General features: G+C 37.8%; 1 protein-coding gene across 2 annotated transcripts in view; it reads right to left on the minus strand.

The window, feature by feature from the left end:
* pik3c2b (phosphatidylinositol-4-phosphate 3-kinase, catalytic subunit type 2 beta) overlaps positions 1-18,160 on the minus strand; it is a 55,743-nt gene extending 37,583 nt beyond the window's left edge. For both annotated transcript variants that reach the window (XR_013818609.1, XM_079845049.1), the window contains exons 1-5: positions 17,898-18,160; positions 12,108-12,959; positions 11,845-11,945; positions 11,571-11,731; positions 6,282-6,402 (exon numbers count right to left, since the gene is read on the minus strand). Coding sequence is in view for 1 of the 2 variants with exons in the window: in XM_079845049.1 (XP_079701175.1) it covers positions 6,282-6,402; positions 11,571-11,731; positions 11,845-11,945; positions 12,108-12,872 (1,148 nt within the window). In the remaining variant the exon portion in view is untranslated. The remainder of the gene's footprint in view (positions 1-6,281; positions 6,403-11,570; positions 11,732-11,844; positions 11,946-12,107; positions 12,960-17,897) is intronic.
* Positions 18,161-19,162: the final 1,002 nt, after the last annotated feature.

The raw sequence follows: 19,162 nt of genomic DNA on the forward strand, positions 1-19,162 counted from the left end.
TTACAATAAAAATGCTTCTAACATGTAGTTCATTGTGCTATTGCCGGGAATGTTTTAGCAACACAATGCAACATAAGTAGGGGGGGGGGGACACAAAATCCAACTGCTCGCTCACATGTTGAGCCAATGTGAGGTGGATGAATCCCCTGGAAGAAAAAAATGCAGCTGTCCACAAAATCCTATTGTCAACAGTATTTACAAGTCTGGATTATGAGTTATTGCCAGACATGAATATCAGTAGCCTGGATGCCAGCCGAACTTAGCCCCGCACACAACATTTGAGGTCGGGAAGTTCGGTCTGGACTTGATACGTTATCGAGGAACCATGCTCGAACCAGAGCTGTTCGGACGAATCACATTGTCAGGGCAGGCTTTATACGATGATGGACAGATGATTAACAGTAACTTAAATCATCCACGTCACCAAAAAGTGCTTGGGTTGAATTTGTTCTAATCCTAAACAAAGAACTTGTTCATTTATGCATTCACCTATTGCATTTCTCTCAAAAATTATGATTGTGTTGGTAAGTACCATAAGTACGTGTATCATTAAATTCTTTTTTTACCACACCGGCAAAAATAGTTTACACTCTTCTTCTTCCAGCGTGCGTGCAGTTGAGTTCTGTTGACAACTATGCATCGCTCCACATATGTCATTAACTCCGTTGCTCTGATTGGTTGTAGGTCCATTCAATTGAGTGCAGAGGCATTTTCTTTCATGGTTCAGTTGAAACACGGCTTAATAAAATCACAGCCTAATGGAGCATTAGACTCATATTCCAACTAGAATCTAAGTATGACGACGTCAGGCTAGAATATCAGGTTAATCATGTTCCTACATGAAGACTAGTGATGCAGTAGTCACGATACGGATATTTTTTCTTTAAGCAAATTTGTGGTTTATTTGCTCCATGATCGGCAAACTGGCCTTAAATAGCTGCAGCCATTTAAAATCAGAGGCAACCACAGCATTTTACTCACGATCCAAACAAAGATGCTAAACATGTGGCATGGGCAGTTGTTTTTGATTTGAATTGTATAATTTCAAAATTAAAGCAAAAAAATAATGGTCTGACTTTAGATATGTAAAATAATGCTACATAGACTAGTGTTGTCACGATACTGGAATTTCTAACTTCGATACGATACCTAAAAAAGTATCGATACCATTTTCGATACCACAGGGAAAAACACTGCATATACTGTCAAATAGATATTTTTTATATAATACATTTTTTTGTCCGTCTATTGAAAGTGGCAATTAAATTTATTCTGAAGAGATCACTTTTTATGATAAAACTTTTAAGCTCTCTCATATATAAACGTTGATCAATTACCATTACAATTATCTCACAAATATTTGCTAACTAATTGTGTTGCAATAGCTTACATACAGCACAAGGAAGCTTGATTTCAAATTCAATAAACAGCAATAAAATAAGAACAAATAAACAAATAATAGCACAAATAAATAAAGATACAAATGAAATAGACTGCTTTATTTTTTCAGGTAGGTCTACCAGTATTCAGGTAAGAAACTGAATATATATTTAAAATAAACAACTAAGTAATCAAATTTAAAATAACATTGGATAACCTTCATTTAAAAAAATTAAAAACAGATTAATCCATTAAAGTTACACAAGTTAATCAGTCAAAAGCAGTAAGTGATGGTTTGTCTTTTTGTAGTCTGAATAATAAATAACTGCTGTCCCTTTAAGACCTGACGCACGCATGGATCCCAAACACTGTTCCATTTACACATTCTTCCTGAACTGGTTACGACTGTGTTTACATTAAACTCACCATCAAGATGGGCTTTGAGACATTTTTTGAGTGTATTTGACCATTAATAAGCTGGAAAAAGGAGCTAATTTTTGCACTTGTATGTCAGAGGCGGCTTTATTACGTTGTGTGCGTGCGCTTTAGATGCGAGCGTGAAATCTGCGGGAATTAGTGGAATTAACGTTATGTGCAATCCCGCACGAAATTCAGACCGGTCACACCAATACTAACAAAAAAAATCCAGCAGAACACGCGTTCGCCGTGTTCAGAGGGTTAACCTGATAAGCTTCATGAGCACGTGCACGGGTTGAAGCGCTATTTTTAGCACGAGTGTAATGTTTGTTAATAGATTTAACGTAAAAAAACATCATTAATCTTGACAAACTATATATCATTCTAAAGGTCTAAACCTCAAGCATCGAGGACAGACCACTGTTTTTCATTGAAAAGCTTATAACGGCTGTATTTTTGCATCAATGTAAGCAATACACATCAACGATTTTATAAATAAAAACAGAGTACATACCTTTAGTGTCCTAATTACGAGCCAAACACGCATCCATTGCAAACAATTCCAGAACGAATGGAAAGGTGAGGGTCCACTGAATAACATCCCATAGAGCATTTTAATCCAACGAAACAATAACGGTGTAATATTGATGGTTAATCCTTTGTTTACATTGCATTTCTGCGGAGCGAAGTATCATACTAGACTGTTATGCAATAAAATAATGCACCAAAAACAGTCTCCCGGTAGAATAAAGTGGCATGGGTTTAAAGCTTAGAATGTTACGAACAAAATCCAACTAACCCCACTCAAAAACATGCAAAGATAGCCGCGATATAGTCAAAAATATCCAACCATAGCGATCGTTTTATCTGATGTCATGACGTGCTCATCCAATGATAATGTCTGTTTATCTGGAGCCAATAAAAGCATTGAATCGTCATGACTGACAGAAAATGTAGCCAATGAGCACACGATTCCAACGAGACCTTGCATGTGTATGTTTGTCACATGGGCGTGAATATTTATTCATCTGAATGTGCCAATGTGGCGCTATCTCCGACGAGATGCAGCGAGCCTGACACCCCCCATCTGACAGCTAAAAGCTAACGCGCTAGTAAACAAACAGAGGTCTCTTTGTAGTAACTGTTTGCTAATCTTACTAACTGGACGGAATGTATTATCCAATGGATCGTCAAAAGAAGTTTTTATTGTGCTGAAATGCTTTATTTGAGCTCACTCGAAGCAGCGATGTGAAAAAGGAGAGTGAACACAGCGGTGACGGTGCTTGTTGACAGAGAAGTTGATCCAATAATATACCGGTGAGTTGCTATGTGTAGTTGTTTATGTATATTGAGAATGTGTGTGAGAATGTATGTATTTTATTGTTTCTGTGTGCTAGAAAAAATGCAATATACCAGTATGCATTATACATATGCTGATATTTTGCATTTTTCCTAGCACACATGGGGAAAAAGTATATAATTTTTCCCCATGTGTGTGTAAATAAAACATATATATATATATATATATATAACACATGTAATTGTTTATATATATATATATATATATATATATATATATATATATATATATATATATATATATATATATATTGAGACTGTATTTATTTTATGTTTTTCCTGTGTGCTAGAAAAATTACAATATACCAGTATGCATTATACATATGCTGATATTTTGCATTTTTCCTAGCACACATGGGGAAAAAGTATATATAATTTTTCCCCATGTGTGTGTAAATAAAACATATATATATATATAACACATGTAATTGTTTATATATATATATATATATATATATATATATATATATATATATATATATATATATATATTGAGACTGTATTTATTTTATGTTTTTCCTGTGTGCTAGAAAAATTACAATATACCAGTATAGATTATACATATACTGATATTTAGCATTTTTTCTAGCACACACAGAAAAAAAATATATATATATATATAATATATAAAATGCATTTTTTTCCCCTGTGCTACAAAAACAAATTGACGAAAAAAGAAAAGTTCTGGACGGCCGACCATCTGTGTGATTGTTGAATGCTCACTGTATCACAGGCCATTATATTGATTGTAGGACTGTGTGAGAATGTATGGGTCGCCGTCAATATGAATGCTCACTGTATAGCCGGCCGTTAGATTGATGCTTGGGCTGTGTGAGAATGTATGGGCCGCCGTCAATATGAATGCTGTCTAACCGACTGCCCATCAGTTTCATTGTTCATGGGATGGCCTGTAATTAGAGTGAATGATGACAGTGTGATTGTTGATTGAATGGGCAAACTATACAGAAATAGGACATGCAGTGCTAATTCTCATTCCTTTCCTTGCCATTCTACAGGCATCAGGTTGAGTCTTCAGATGAGCTATGGCATCCAAGCACCAGCCAACCAGCAGAAAAGAGAAGAACGCTTTCAGATTCTTCAAGATCTGCACTTGCTGTTGTAGACCTGAATCCGCCAGTAAAAGGCCAGTAAATGTTTTTTTTTTTTACATTTGCAAATTGTGTGTGTTTTTATAGCTATATATTTATATTATATTGTTATTTATATTACTAGTTATATTTATAGTTATTATACTTATATTACTTGTTGTATTTTCAGTTGCAAAGAAGTTTAGCTCTTTTTTATTAATATTTCATTTTTATTATATTTTTATAAGTTCTGTTGTACAAATAAATCACTAATACAAAGTCTTATGGTTCTGCCTATTATTTTATAGTTGAAAAAGCATTCAAGCATCATATATGATGGCTAAAACAGCTTGCAGTACACTTCATAACATTAGGTTATCAAGTCTCCTGTAGGTTTCTTGGCACCTGGACATATTCTTAGAAAAAAGCATGCAGGAACCCCATTTTTCATGATATCTTCGTCAAATTTTAAATATAAACTGATGAGACTTTTGCCTTTCAATTCATTAACTAACTGGATTCCTCCAGGCTTATTTTCATATATTTTTACATCAAATAATAAAGTGTTCATTGTAGCACAAATCATCTTCAAGACACTTCAACTTCTATAACTGTTTGTCTTTCTAAGTTTTTTTCTACTTTAATGTTTGGGTAATAAACTGTAAAGTGTCTTCTTTTTAAAGATGTCTAAATTGTGCATGTAGTGCAAATTGTTTAGCAACTGCAATTGTTTTAGTTGGGAGATGTCATTTCTGGGGATGTGCCTCAAGCAGGCGGAGGGAGAAATGGAACAGACATAGTCTTGGAAAAAAGCTTGCAGGAACCACATTTTTCATTATATCTTCCTCAAACTTGAAATATAAACTGATAAGTCGTGTGGCTTTCAATCCATAACTGAACTGGATTCCTCCAGGTCTATTTTCATATATTTTTACATGAAATAATACAACATTCTGTGTAGTGCAAATAATTTTTGAGGCATTTCAACTATTATAATTTTTTATCTGTTTGAGAATTATCAACTCTGATTGCTTTTTAGTAGAGTCCCAAGTGTCTTCTTTCCAAAGATACCTTAATTGTGCCTGTAGCACACTGTTCTCAGGAGCTATAATTGTTTTAATTCAGGTAGGTCGTTTTCAGCTGTGAGCCCCAAAGTGGGGTTGCAGTTTAACAGGTTAACCGGACTGAATGAGAGGAGGCGGGTGCGTGTCAACTCACTGTCGGTTGGAGAGGAGAGCGCAGCTGGTATCCATACTGTAGAAAATTAGTATCGTTTCAGATATTTCAGTATCGATACATACCGAAATATCGATATTTTTGACAACACTAACATAGACAACTGCACAAAACAAAAACCAAGCAGATGGACTGAATGAAAATGCAAATTCACTACATGACAGTAGGTGGCGCTTATGGAACAGCAGCGGTTTCTTTGGAGGTAAGAGGAAAAGAAAATGGCATCAAAACATTTCTGAAGACAGTCAGTTCCCTTCAGAGATACATTCATATAAACCCCTACCCCCAAGACAATATTTACATTTTTATTCCTATATTTCGAACATCGCAAATAGTGAGCTTGCTGTGTCTGGTACAGTATTTGCCTTCATCTTCAGCGGCTCCCGTCTCAGTCCTGTGTTAACGCCCTATTTACTAACTTCGTAATATTTCAACACAAATGACATTTTGGGAATCAATCGCAACGAAGTTTATGCAAGTCCGGAATAAAGTTCGGCCGAAATAAACCCCCCAAAAAAATTAGTTTGGAGCAAACAACATACAGTTCTGATTTATGGCCAGTCGAGCAGTGAATCTCTAATAAAGATTATGGAAGAATATGTTTGGATCCTGATCATTGGATCATAAAATGCAGTGGTTGTCTATAGTTTTACCTTACAATTGCCGTTTACGGTCATTTGGCAGGCTAAATAAGAAGGTTAAATTTTGTAACTATAGACATTCTATGCATTTAGATAGCCAGCAAACAACGCATCAAGTGAGATTCAGTCACGGCACTTTCGGTGAACCCCTAGTTCTTACTTTTTGAGGAACTCTGCCTGGCCACAGATTTTCAGCAGGTAGTCGTCCACATCAATCATATCCAGGTCATCATGGGAATAGCAGAGGGTTTGATAGATCAGCAGGTCTATGGTTGAAGATCCTTTGAGAAGAGAACAACAATACTGACATTATTTTACGTTACTTGCATGATGAGAAATAACTATCTAACGGTGTTGGGGAGTAAATAAGTAACATTTTTCAGTAGTATAGTGTAGCTTTTCCAGTAACATGCCACATTTTCCAACAAGTAGAGTAAATAAAACAATACACTTCAAATTATCATCTGTATTACAACTAAGTGAACTGAGGCAGAACCTCATCTTTCTAGAAAATCCTCCGTCATAAACACTAGTACACTACTTTTCAAAAGTATAGGGCCAGGTAAGATTTTCTTAATGTTTTTGAAAGAAGTCTCTTACGCTCACCAAGGCTGCATTTATTTGATCAAAAATACAGTAAAAACCGGTATATTGTGTGAAATTTTACTCCAATTTAAAATAACTTTTTTCTAAAATAACTTAAATTTTAAATGTCCTTTAAATGATCCTTCAGAAGTCATTCTAAAATGCATTCTTTCTGACAGTATGTAGCGCATTTAGCATTGGGAAGTCTGATTCATTTTCGCGAATCCTTTAGTTTGAGTGATTCAGTTCAATGAGCCAGTTCAAATGAGTCACTGATTCGTTTGTTTCATTGTGCGTTCTACTTTTTTGTATGGTTTTATAGCTTTATTAGGTTGTAAATTCTTTTCAAATATAATATTGTCTGTCACACAGATTCTCATTGTTTTTGTGCAGGATAAATGTTGTTAATTGTAAAAATGCATTAAATATGGTAGTCATCTATTAAGATGCTATACAAGTTATTAGCTAACTTTATTTAAACCTTTTTTAATGTGTCAGTATCCATTTTTGACATGGTTAGCTTGACCAAGGCAGTGAGTGCACAAAGAAACAGAATAAGTGCCCAGTATGCCTCAAAAGATATTGGTTTATCTTGTAGTGAGATCAATAAGAGGTCATCAATTAGTGACAAGTGTGTGCAGTCCTTTCTAGAAATGGACACGCTACCAAATGCTCCTGATACAGTAAATTAGCATCTACTGATCTGAATAAACAAACGATGATGGGAATTTTCCCTTGGTTCATAGTAATGTTTGTCACTTCACTAGGAGGATGTGAAAGAGCAGAGGTAGGGATGAACCAGAAAAAGGTTAATCCATCCTTCCCCTCCCCCTTCCCACAAATTACATCCTAACTGGGCAGATGTACTGCACTGCGGTCACAGAGAGAGCACATTTTGGAGAAACGCCCCTGTCTCTCTCACACACACCTCCATTTCCTCCAGACTTTCTCAATAATGAATTGGGCAGTTCTGTTGGAACATGAGTCTAAAGGCTAGGCTCTTAATATTTTTTTCATGTGAATGGACCACTCATTCCAATTAGAGACCACAGAGACTGCAAGTAGTGCGCATGGAAAGACAAGATACTTGTAACCCACGTGTTCTGCAAGGCACAATTTCAACATCTCTTATTGCTACTGTTAATGTAATTATTGTTATGTAAAAAAAAATATGAGACAAGTAAACCCTTGTCAGTTGATTTCTACTCAACTATATTGTAAACTGACTTTGATGAAAAAAAAGAAAAGTTAAATAAATAAATTAAAAAAATTAAAAAAACACATTGTCTGTGACACTGTGACATACCTTGACATAGCAATGCGGACTCATTAATTGGCCAATGGTGTGCGCTTGAGTGCAGGACTGTGTTCAGTTTCACTATATTCCTTTTCATATTAAATTTCTTACTTTCAATATTTTATTTTCATGACTTTTGAAAGTCAGGCTTAGAAACTTTTAAATTGCTGGTTATTTCCAGGTTTATGAATATGAGAATCTTGTCAAATCAAAGGGCATATAATTCAAATCAAATGACTATTTTTGGTTACACTTTATTTCGATGATCCACTTTAGACATTCACTAACTAGAAGTTACTTAGCAACTACATGTCAACTAACTCTCATTAGATATGTTAGGTTAGCGTTTGTGTAAGTAGAATACTTTTAGATGTACTTGCAAAGTTTCTTATAGTCAGTAGATTGTATAAAATAAAAAATAAATTAAAAAAGTGTAGGCAGATAGTTAAGCAGACAGTCTAGTAATACTCTACTGAGAGTTAGTTGACATGAAGTTACAAAGTTACTTTTAGTTAGTAGTAGAATGTCTATAGTGGACCAATGAAAAAGTGTTAACCACTTGATTATAAAAATAGGGTATGATATTTTACAATTTCACTACATTTTATTTTAATATTCAATTATTAATTCTTTTAATTTATTAATTAAATGTAATAAATTGTTCTACATGCTTTTGTTTTTTCATGCATCAAGGGAAGCACTTCCTAATTTCGTTGTACCTGGTATAATGTCAAAGGCATTCCTATTCCATTCTAAACAACTTACAAAATGATGTTGGGTTCCTAAATCTACTTTGATTTCAAATGTACAATATGAAAAAGGGATATTTATTTGAAAGATATCTTTTAACTGTCTAACTGTGGAGTAAATATATCACTACCCAACCCTCAAACTATGCTTTACAGGCCCGAGAAAACATTTCAATGCCCTACGAACTGTTTTGAGTTGACCTGCATCATTTTCGATTATATTTAGCAGATTTCACAGCTGCTTATGACACAAATGGAGACCCATGTGAGAATGGCACCACAGACAGAATTCATCATATACTGGCAGGCAGCCATGAAAAAGGGAATTTGTGAAGCAAATCATGAAAGGGCAGCAAGAACAAGATAAACAAGTACTGTGAATAAGCGAGAGTGAAATCGTGTTCACGATATATTTCTCGGGCCCCTCTCTAATCTTCCCACATGAGGCCATATCGGTTTGTGCGTGTATGTGTGTGTTTCGTTCCTCCAAGGCGGGTGAATGAAAAGCTGCCTCTTAATTGAGTACACAAAACAGATGGCTGGCAGAACGCCCCTTCAGTGTAATGCCATTAAGACAATTCAGAGTTTAGAGCAGTTTTTCCAATGAGATCCTGTGGTACTGTTCAAAAGTTTCAGGATGTGGAACAGAAAATACAGCTTTACCATTTTAACCAAGCTCAACAGAGTAGATGCAGAATATTTAAAATGATTATGATCTGTACTGTTAGAATATAAATAAGGCCAGGACCAGGCAGACGATAGGTTTCAGAAGTGACAACCGCATTTAAATGCGGCGTGAGTCCCCTAAATTATTGTTCCATGTGTGTACAGAGCACGACACACTCCCGAAACTGCATTGATTGACACCGTGGTAACCATAGCAGTGTTCTGGCATCTCGCGTGTTTGGTATTCACTAGGGGTGTAACAGTACACAAAACTGACGGTTTGGTACGTACCTCGGTTTTTAAGTCATGGTTCAGTACAGCAGTTTTACAAAATTGCTTTTTATTTATTTTTATTAAACAGGGGTTTACTGAGAAGAGAAAAAAAAAAAAAAAAAAAAAAAAAAAAAAAAAGTGTCCGTCCTTAAATGAATTAAATTATAACTAAAATGTTATTGAATATATTGCTGTAAACTATATAGGGAGCCCCTTACTTGCACTTTACTATAATATTAAAAGGTTAAAAACAGAGCCCAAACTATTAGCCTAAATTCAGTTGCTATTTATTTTTAGGTATAATAATAAACACTCAAATAACATAGCACACAAACATGTACACTTCACATAAGGCAGTTTTTGCAATAACTTCTAAATCTAATTATGAACTCTCCAATTCGTTGTTGAAATATAATCATTTATACACAGTGTCTGTCATTTTCATGACAGGTTTATTTGAACATACATTAAATAATCAAGGCATCACTAACATGTTAAGAAGAATATATAGGCTAATATAGTTCATATATTTAGTGAAAGAGTTCATCTCTCTAGTGAAGTAACAGCTGTGGACACTGAATGACTGCCTGAGGTAAATATGATGCTACGTGACATTGTTTAGTTTACAAGCAGTTATATTGAGGTCTTTCCGCCGTTGAAACACTGATTGAGCGATTACACCACATATGATACATGACAGTAAGTTGTAATGTATCCTCAACATACCTTCAGATGTTCATTCATGTTTATTCCTTAGGAAGAGATGATTGATCGTGTTCTCACGCACGAGTCGCGCAGCCGCTTGAACTGTGATCAGTGATGATCAGTCACGCCACATTAAAGAGCGTCAAAACGCCATTTATCGTTTGAATTTCGTGATAAAAATGGACTGAATACTTAATATGTTTGTGTGGGAACTCGGATTGAAGTGTGTTCCGCGCTTAAAACAAGCCGATTGTTAACTGTTAAAGATTGCATTTGGAAACCGTTCGTACCGAACTGTTTCGGTACAGGGCTTTCGGTTCGGTGCACGCGTGGTACCGAAAGCCCTGTACCGAAACAGTTCGGTACGAATCCATGTACTATTACACCCCTAGTATCCGCTATTCTGACCAAAGAATTATTACAGTTTAAGCTGTATATCATTGTTAACTCGATTGCTTTGTGAGCCGAGCTTGAACAGAGTTAAAGGGATAGTTTAGCCAACAACAAAAACTCATCATTTACTCACCCTCAACCGGTATAAATTTCTCTCTTCTGCTGAACACAAATTATATTTTGAAGAATGTCGGCAACCAAATGGTTGATGGACCCCATTGACTTCCATAGTATTTTTTTCCCCTACTATGGAAGTCAATGGTGTCCATCAACTGTTTAGTTCCTCATATTCTTCAAAATATCTTTTGTGCTCAGCAGAAGAAAAATTCATACAAGTTTGGAACAAATTGAGGGTGAGTAAATTAACTCGCTCTTTAAAGAGGCAGTGGGGATTGCTATGCGTATCTTATTTTCAGCATAAAACATTATTTTGGTTTATTGTGGGCTTTCATTGTTCGCTGTTTTTCTAGCAGCACATATTAGTCAAGGCCTCTACCACCTACCCTGTGATTTATTGCACCACCCATAGAAGAGAAACATTTTTGATGCACATTAAAATATTTCATTAGCAACTAGTTGTTCAGTTCAATTCTGTACACACTGCATAGAATATTTGTGGCAGTCACTACCTGCATTTTTCCAGCATTAACTCGTTTGTAGACCGCAGGTTGTCACTCCCGTAAATTGCTGAACTATGCGTGTACAGAACAGGATTAAGCACTAAAAGGTGAATTGACAACCGAATTTTGTGTGTGGCCTGAGTGAATAAACAAGTTCTTACCATCACAAGAGAAAGTGTGCGGTTCTCTGAAGTGGTAACTGTAAACGGTGACCTTTATGCTGACCCCTAGGCCCTGCTGCAGTTCATCTTGCGCCACGCATGGGCTCCAAACAAAGCCCGCATTTTTTGAGTAGTCGTTGCATGGGTATGCCAATCGTAGCCTGATGAAAACAAAACAGTAAAGGATTTGCACATCAATTTGAATTAATATTCTAAATAATAAACCATATTTAAATTATTGTACGAAAGACAAACACACAGCGTAGTAACTCACAAGTCAAGCACATGACAGAAGGCTGCCACTTCTTCATCCCTCTCTTCAGACACCTGAAAGAGCTCGTAACCAAAGCCATTTGTTCTGGAACCCAGAGATACCTAAAAGGTTTTAAAAGATTTATTAAAATAAATATTGCTTTATCTGAAAGTAAAAAATAATTAATATTTATGATAAATTCATAGAATTTTTCAGCATAACTTAAAACATTTTATAATAAAAACCTTCCAGGAGATCATGAAAGAGAATCTATGAATGCTCACCGGATCAACTGATACTCTGCGCTGGCTTCTAGTGCTCTTCTGCCCCGGGGGATAAGTGCGGGGAGGAACTTGTGGCGGAAGGGTGTTACTGCGAGCTACTGCCTTCCCTGATTTGTCCCCATTTACTCTCTGGCTTCTATTAGGTGACAGCCAATCCCCATTTAACTTGCTCAGGGAGTCATTGAGGTTGTCATAGTTCAGAGTGTCTCCGGAGGAAAGCTTGGGCTGGTCCACCTCAGGAGTGAACAAGTTGACATCCCGTGGAGCTGAGCTTCGATGGACAATAAACGAATCATTCTGGGGGATAGGATTCCTAGGCGGTACCGGTGGCGGAGGCTCATCTAGGGATGGCAGCCCTTTTGACAGCAATTGCGAAGTTCCTTCAAAGTCACTTTCCCATTCGTCCAGGATGTAACGAGGCTCCTTACTAAATCCGTGAGATTCACCGCTGGAACGTGAAAGGTTCGACACTCCGGGTTGAACGTGATTGAGCATGGGGTCAGATCCGGACACACCTTGCTGCAAATTATTCCAAGGGGGACTGGGAACACGTCTAGGCAGGGAGGGCTCGCTCCTCGAGGGAGATGACTTGCTGGTGTCAGGGGGTAGCACATTTGCTGGGCCCTTGTCCTGTCTGTGGCGGGCGAGGGCGTCATACTCCATCTGCAGGGCCTCTGCTAAGACCAGCTCCTTTTGGCTGAGGCCGAGGGACTCCAGACAACCCCAGCGCTGTTCCCGGTCATTCTGAGTCTGCGCTGCAGACATGTTCCTGTAAGGGGTGCTGCAGTGCACACAAGGAACGCAGAAAGGAGCTTGACGGCACTACGAGTTGCACAACCGGTTCATTAGGCTCTGTTAAGAGATAAGAATGAAAGAATAAGAAGCATGCTTTGATAATTTGCCACTCATTGAGAATGCAGATATAATTAGAGAAAAATTAGTTGGCATTCATCATAAGGCCTAGCAACTACATAAGCATCCTGTCGACTCTCAAAAATCAAATGGCTGTGGAATATAATCAGCAATATCACTCAAGAAAGGCTCGCCACTACGATGTTAGGACGGTTGCCGGAGCATTGCCATAAGGTTGTGAAAGTGTTAAGTAATTTTTAGTGTGCTGCTGTGCAGTTGCTGAGGTGTTCTGGGTGGTTGCTTACAAGCCCACGTCAAAAGATATTCAAAGACTTTAAAATGACAAAAGCACATTTTATGAATGCAGACTGTATATGAAAACGTATTAGTGTTTGCCTTTTTAATTATTAGACAGAACTGTTAAATATAGATGTTAAACTAATGAAGGCTTAAATGGGCTTGGTGGTATATAGGTCAACCACAAGCAAACTTCTCAATGATTTGAGATCACTAAGGGATGCACCAATATTAAAACTAAATATAATTCTGTACCATTTTGTCAATTAATAAAATGAAAACACAGAAAACTAAAAATCAACTTTAAATGCTACATGTGAATTTAAATAATCATAACAAGTACAGTATGAAATATACATTCATTTCGAGATTTGCTAAAGATTACATAACATCGGCCAATGTTTATCCAATATTGACTGAAACAATTTTTTTTTTTAATCTTTAAAATCAGCCAATATGGTACATATACAATGTAAAAGGCACCTGTAATATCTAAAGTGATTAATTACATAAAGACAGAATAATTTAACTAATGACCCACTTGAACCACATATGGATCAAAGTGCCACATGTTCAGTCACAGATGCGAAACATATAGAGAGGCGCACATGTGTGACTCTGACTTTGATCAGATCTTTGATCTTTGTCTTTGGCTCCGATCATCTGACTCAGATTGTCTGCTTGCTCAGCAAAAGACAGAGCCAAGCAGATCTCGCTTTCGGCACCGTCATCAGTGCAGCGCAGGTTCTTCTGCAGCACGACAGTTCCTCTGAACCTGGGGGAAGCCGTTCTCTCTCCTGCACACACAGAGACTGATGTGCCATATTAAGAGGCCTGCTCCTGTGGGAGTCACAGCTGGACAGATGCTAAGCTTCGAATTTAAATTGACCTGAAGACCTGCTGAGTGCCGTGAAAATGGATTTAGTGTTCGATCAGCCTTACAACACATGTAGCGTGACACAGCTGCCGGCACAGAGACGCAGAGGCATTGGGTTTAATGGTCATCTAGTTCTGCACAATGGTAAATGGGTTCAGCAGGGAAGCTCTAAGGTCAATTTTTTTTCCCCCAAAAGCATGATATAGTGACAACATGAATAAATCATAGAGTGATCCTAGGCCCCAAAGTGGTTAAAATTATACCACTTGTGTAAAATTCTATTGGTTGCGGCTAAGAGGATCAAAATTATAGTTCCCATAAAAATGAAACTTCTGTCACCGTTTTTTTCACCCAAATGTCAATCAAAACCTGTATGACTTTTTATTTGACAGAACACAAAAGAAAGTTTGTTTTCACTGTTGTTGTGCATATTATTATAGGCCAAGTCAATGGGGTCCCGGTTTTCGGTACAGTCTGGTATGCGCTATATTCAGGGGAAAAAAATTATATAATATTAGGCTGCTGTCACTTTAAGACACAATGCACAGATCCAGTACACTGATACTGTACACATGCATTGTCTTTCTCGAGTTTACACTCACTTAAGACATGACCTACTTTGTTTGCTAGGATACTCCCAAAGACGGGCATAATTTGTTTGAATTTGTCCACTCAAGCACAAAACTTGAAAGAGAACTCAATATCTGCGCGCTGTCTAAGACGCTTTTTAAGACGCTGTCTAAGACACTTTCCATGTGCGCATTTCGGATGAGTGCACACACAGATCTTCTCACAGCGCACACTCGTTCCTTCGGGTCTTCTTGTACTTGAAATGTTTAAATTGGCAAGGCTTAAATGAGTTTAAAAACATAGCATTTTTTTTTTTACAGAGAACAGTTACACCCCTACATTGGACCTCATTAACTTTCACTGGGTTTGGCATAGCATGTAGCATGAATTAAGAGATTTTTATTTTTTGGGTGAACTATCCCTTTAAGTGCGTGACCATTTGTGACCAGTTGTTTTCTTCATAATGTGACAGTGGCAGGGGGTCTGTTTCTCCGCCTACAAACACAACTGTAGGAAATTCTCACACCCTACGCCAGAAGAGTGGCACCAGAACAAAAAGACTAAAGAGGAAGCAGAAAGGCATCTGTCTGACAGAAATTCCTGGACCCTTCCATTACACCACATTTTGACCCCATTTTACATTCCAAAAATGCAAAACCCTGTGTGCCACTGGTCATCTCTGGGGACGATCATCTGAATAAATAAGCAGCAGCCTGACTGTGACGTGCTTTAGGCCTTCCATCAGCAAATCGTTCAGTCACTTGTTTAATTTCTGCTGAACTAAACGTGTACATATGGAGATCAGGGTAAACAGAGAGGACTCAGTATGATCAGTTAACAGCAAGTCTGTCTGCCCGTCTACACTGAAAGTGAACATTTTGCTGGACTACAAACTAAGGCGAACAAACCTTCAGAATAACATGGAAAACACGCTTGCTTAGGACGTCGTGTTAGAGTCAGATAAGCACATAAACACTTGTGCAAAAACACTTCCGAAAACCAGATCTGGCTGTAAACAGCATTCTCAGGCACCAACAGATGGACTGCACAAATATAAATGTATCCCTTTCTAGACGGCCTTTTTGGGGTTCTGCTTCATTCCCAGAAGCTCCGGCCTCCCGTGGGCTTCCTATGCAGTCTCATGATGACGGAGTTTTGGCCGGAGGGGTGCAGCAAGACAGGAGGGGTGGCAAGGAGGGTGGATCTGCATTGTTCCACAGGGACCCCAGGCCAGCCAGATACAGGCCCCCGGAATCAATCCCCTGCTGGGATATAATCCCATTCAATCAGGGGTGGCTCCCAGATTGGTCGAACAAAGGACAGGGAGGAGTGAGGGCAGCCGCGTCACGTGAGGCAGGGCCAACTCAGACACGTTCACACGGCTCGGAGAGCCAAAGACAAAGAGGCCGCTGTCATCCCTGTCCCCCATATACACCCCTCCCCCAACACACCCACCCATCAACAAATATCACACAGCTCCCTTCATGCCTAGGGTGTTCGCTTATGGCAGTTCCAGCTGATCAAGGCTTGTGCGCCGTATGCTGTGGCCTTCCATCATCAATACGCCTCTCTTCCTGTGGCGTTCCCACCCTAATATCGGTTCAAAGACCTCTAAGCTAGCCGACTCTACTCTGATCTGACAGGCAGATGGTGGCGAGCTTGCCCATATTCAGCCAATGAAGTAACGTTCAACCTCTTTGGCATCCGGTGGGAAAGTCAGAATAAGCATTGACATTTGGCAAATAGGCTACAAAACAAACTTCAAAATAAAGTAAAACTAACCGTTAACAACAGACTCACAATTTAGAAAAATGGAAACAGAGGATGAAAAGGCCAAACTCACAAACGGCGAATCCCACAGGAAGGTGACTCAACCAAACGCATGGCACATCTGACCTGTTGCGAAGACGACGCCTGGCCAAGAACATCTTTAGAGTTCAGACACCACAGTTCTACGTAGTTTAGACAGATTTTTGAGCTGATAAAATATTATTTGGTGCTTTTTTTTTACCCCCGTCTAACAGGTCTCGTGTGCGGGTGGTTTCAGAGATACAACACGTGATATTTTGCACACTAATAGACCTGAAACAGGTAAATGTCTGAGACTAATTCCAGATTGTCATGTCGAAAGGAAAAATGCAGGCTGTGATCATGCAGAGGACATATAAACCTGGAAGAAAACATAAGGTCTTAATAAAAGATGAATAACATTTTTCTCTCTTAGTCACAAAGCACTACAAAACAATGCAATTCTTGTTTAGCCAACGTGCCATGGAGACTAAACAAATCGTGGTTACTATGTCATATAGGCCTACATGTACTTTTATGAAGCTAAACACTTGAATCACTAAGTAATGCAAATGTTTTGCTGTAAATTACAGTTAAGACTTGAATAAATTGAAGCCTGAGCAGATACATCATAACGCATTTTCAAAACACACAACTTTATAAACGAGGCTAGTTATTGAATGATAGATAAATATAAATGTTAAATCATTTCTAATGCATTGACTTTAATTTCTGAATTTGAATACATGCTATTTATTTTATTGCAAAATATTTGTTTTACATTTTAAAGTTACATTATGACTTAATATTGAATTGCTAATGACACTTAAACGATAACAATGTCATGTGGAGATTTTATGTATTTAAAAAGAAACCATTCAATACCAAATGCATTTATAAAGTAGGCCTAAATAATTAAAAACAGACACCATCATGCTCTTTTCTGTTTACAGAGCCAGTTCAATGGCGATATTAAAATATGTTCTTAAAATATAATAAAACCAACAACAATACAATATTAATATTACCCAACTAGGCTACACCACGTTCTCTGATTTAATTTCATCTATCAATGACTCAGACTGTCCTACTAAATAAACGTATTTTAAGTAATATTTGAGCTCAGAAGCCCAAACTTGTCAAGTTGATAGCGAGTCGTTTTTGAAACAGAATCAGGCGATAATATGAGTCAAAACGCGGCGGTCAAACGCCTCAGAATCTTGCAATAAATGTTACATTCACAGCTGCGCCAGAGTGTTTCGTTCTCAGTTCGGGAGAAGCTCATACCAACACCAAGATTTTAGGAATATTTACAGCCACTGCGCAAAAACAGCTGGTCGTATATAAATAAGAAGCGTTTGTAACAGCGCTCTCCGTGATAGTGAAGGAAAGAGCACATCACATACCGTTTACATGGCCTCTTGAACGCCTGTGCCATAGTCCTCGTTTATTATCAGGCTCAATCGTTGTTCTTTGATAGATCGTGATCAGGCGGCCGTTTCCGGTGTCCAGTCGCAAAAGATCGTGTATTGATCAGGGCAAAATCACGGGTGCGTTTCTGTTAATCCATATGGGACGCACGCTCTTTCCTCCCTCACTCGCTCTCTCTGTTTGTCTGACCGGGTTGTTTGATTGGCGACTTCGCAATGAGGATTCGGCTTCAAAGCTCACATCGCCCAGTTCTCATTGGAGAATGTGTAGACAGGAGATTTAGCCTGTGAGCAACAGTAGCGGACTCTAGTGGACAACACGGGTAACTGCATTCCATAATGCCTGACATCAAACACTGCAGCGGGACGTAAGAACTTGTTCTTTCTGGTAAAACCGAACAGGTTGTAACAATACTTGAAATGTATTGATTTTATAATAGCCTATAAACATAACTTCAATATGGTGCAAACTATTTGACTAGGAAATCCTAAATACAGCCTTAGTCTAGACCTATATGGAAGCAAACTGAGGCCTACTTCTCAAGCAAGAATAAACAAAATGGGAAAAGCTAATCCCTACATAATTTTTTTGTACAGGTATATCCTAAATATTAAGAGTAAAACCAAATAACAGAGATGTTCACTTATAATCTGGTTCCAAGAAATACCTACAAGCACAAACAGAACTCAGAGATAAACAAAAGTACAAATAGAAGAAATAAACCTACAAGTGCCCCTAGCTAGCTAACTACAACCTAAACTTGACATTAACCCTAAAAAGAGTATAGCCTATGCATTGGTTTTAATACCAAAATCAAGGATTTCTCAACTCTGTCCATCGAGGTCCACTTTCCTGCAGAGTTTAAGGCCAACCATGATGAAATTCACCTGCCTTTAACTTTATAGAAATCTGGTGTGCTTGATTAGGGTTGGAGCGAAACTCTGGGAGACAGAAAAAATACTACCAGAAAATGACATTCTGTCGACACTATACAATACGTTTATACGTTTTCTCAAATGAAACTGTAGCGCCATCTTGTGGTACGAGCCCTTTGTCAACTCGAGATTTCTGATACCCTTAAAGTCCCCATGAAATCAAAATGAAAAATTCTTATTTTTTTATGGAATATTGCAGTATTATAAATTATTTATCCATGCACGTCATTTAAAAAAAAAAATGTATATGCACTCGTAATCTTTAATCTAAATAGCCTTTTTGCAGCAACATCTTTTCTCTTCAC

Source organism: Gobio gobio, assembly GCF_949357685.1.
Source record: "Gobio gobio genome assembly, chromosome: 19".
NCBI classification, from domain to species: domain Eukaryota; kingdom Metazoa; phylum Chordata; class Actinopteri; order Cypriniformes; family Gobionidae; genus Gobio; species Gobio gobio.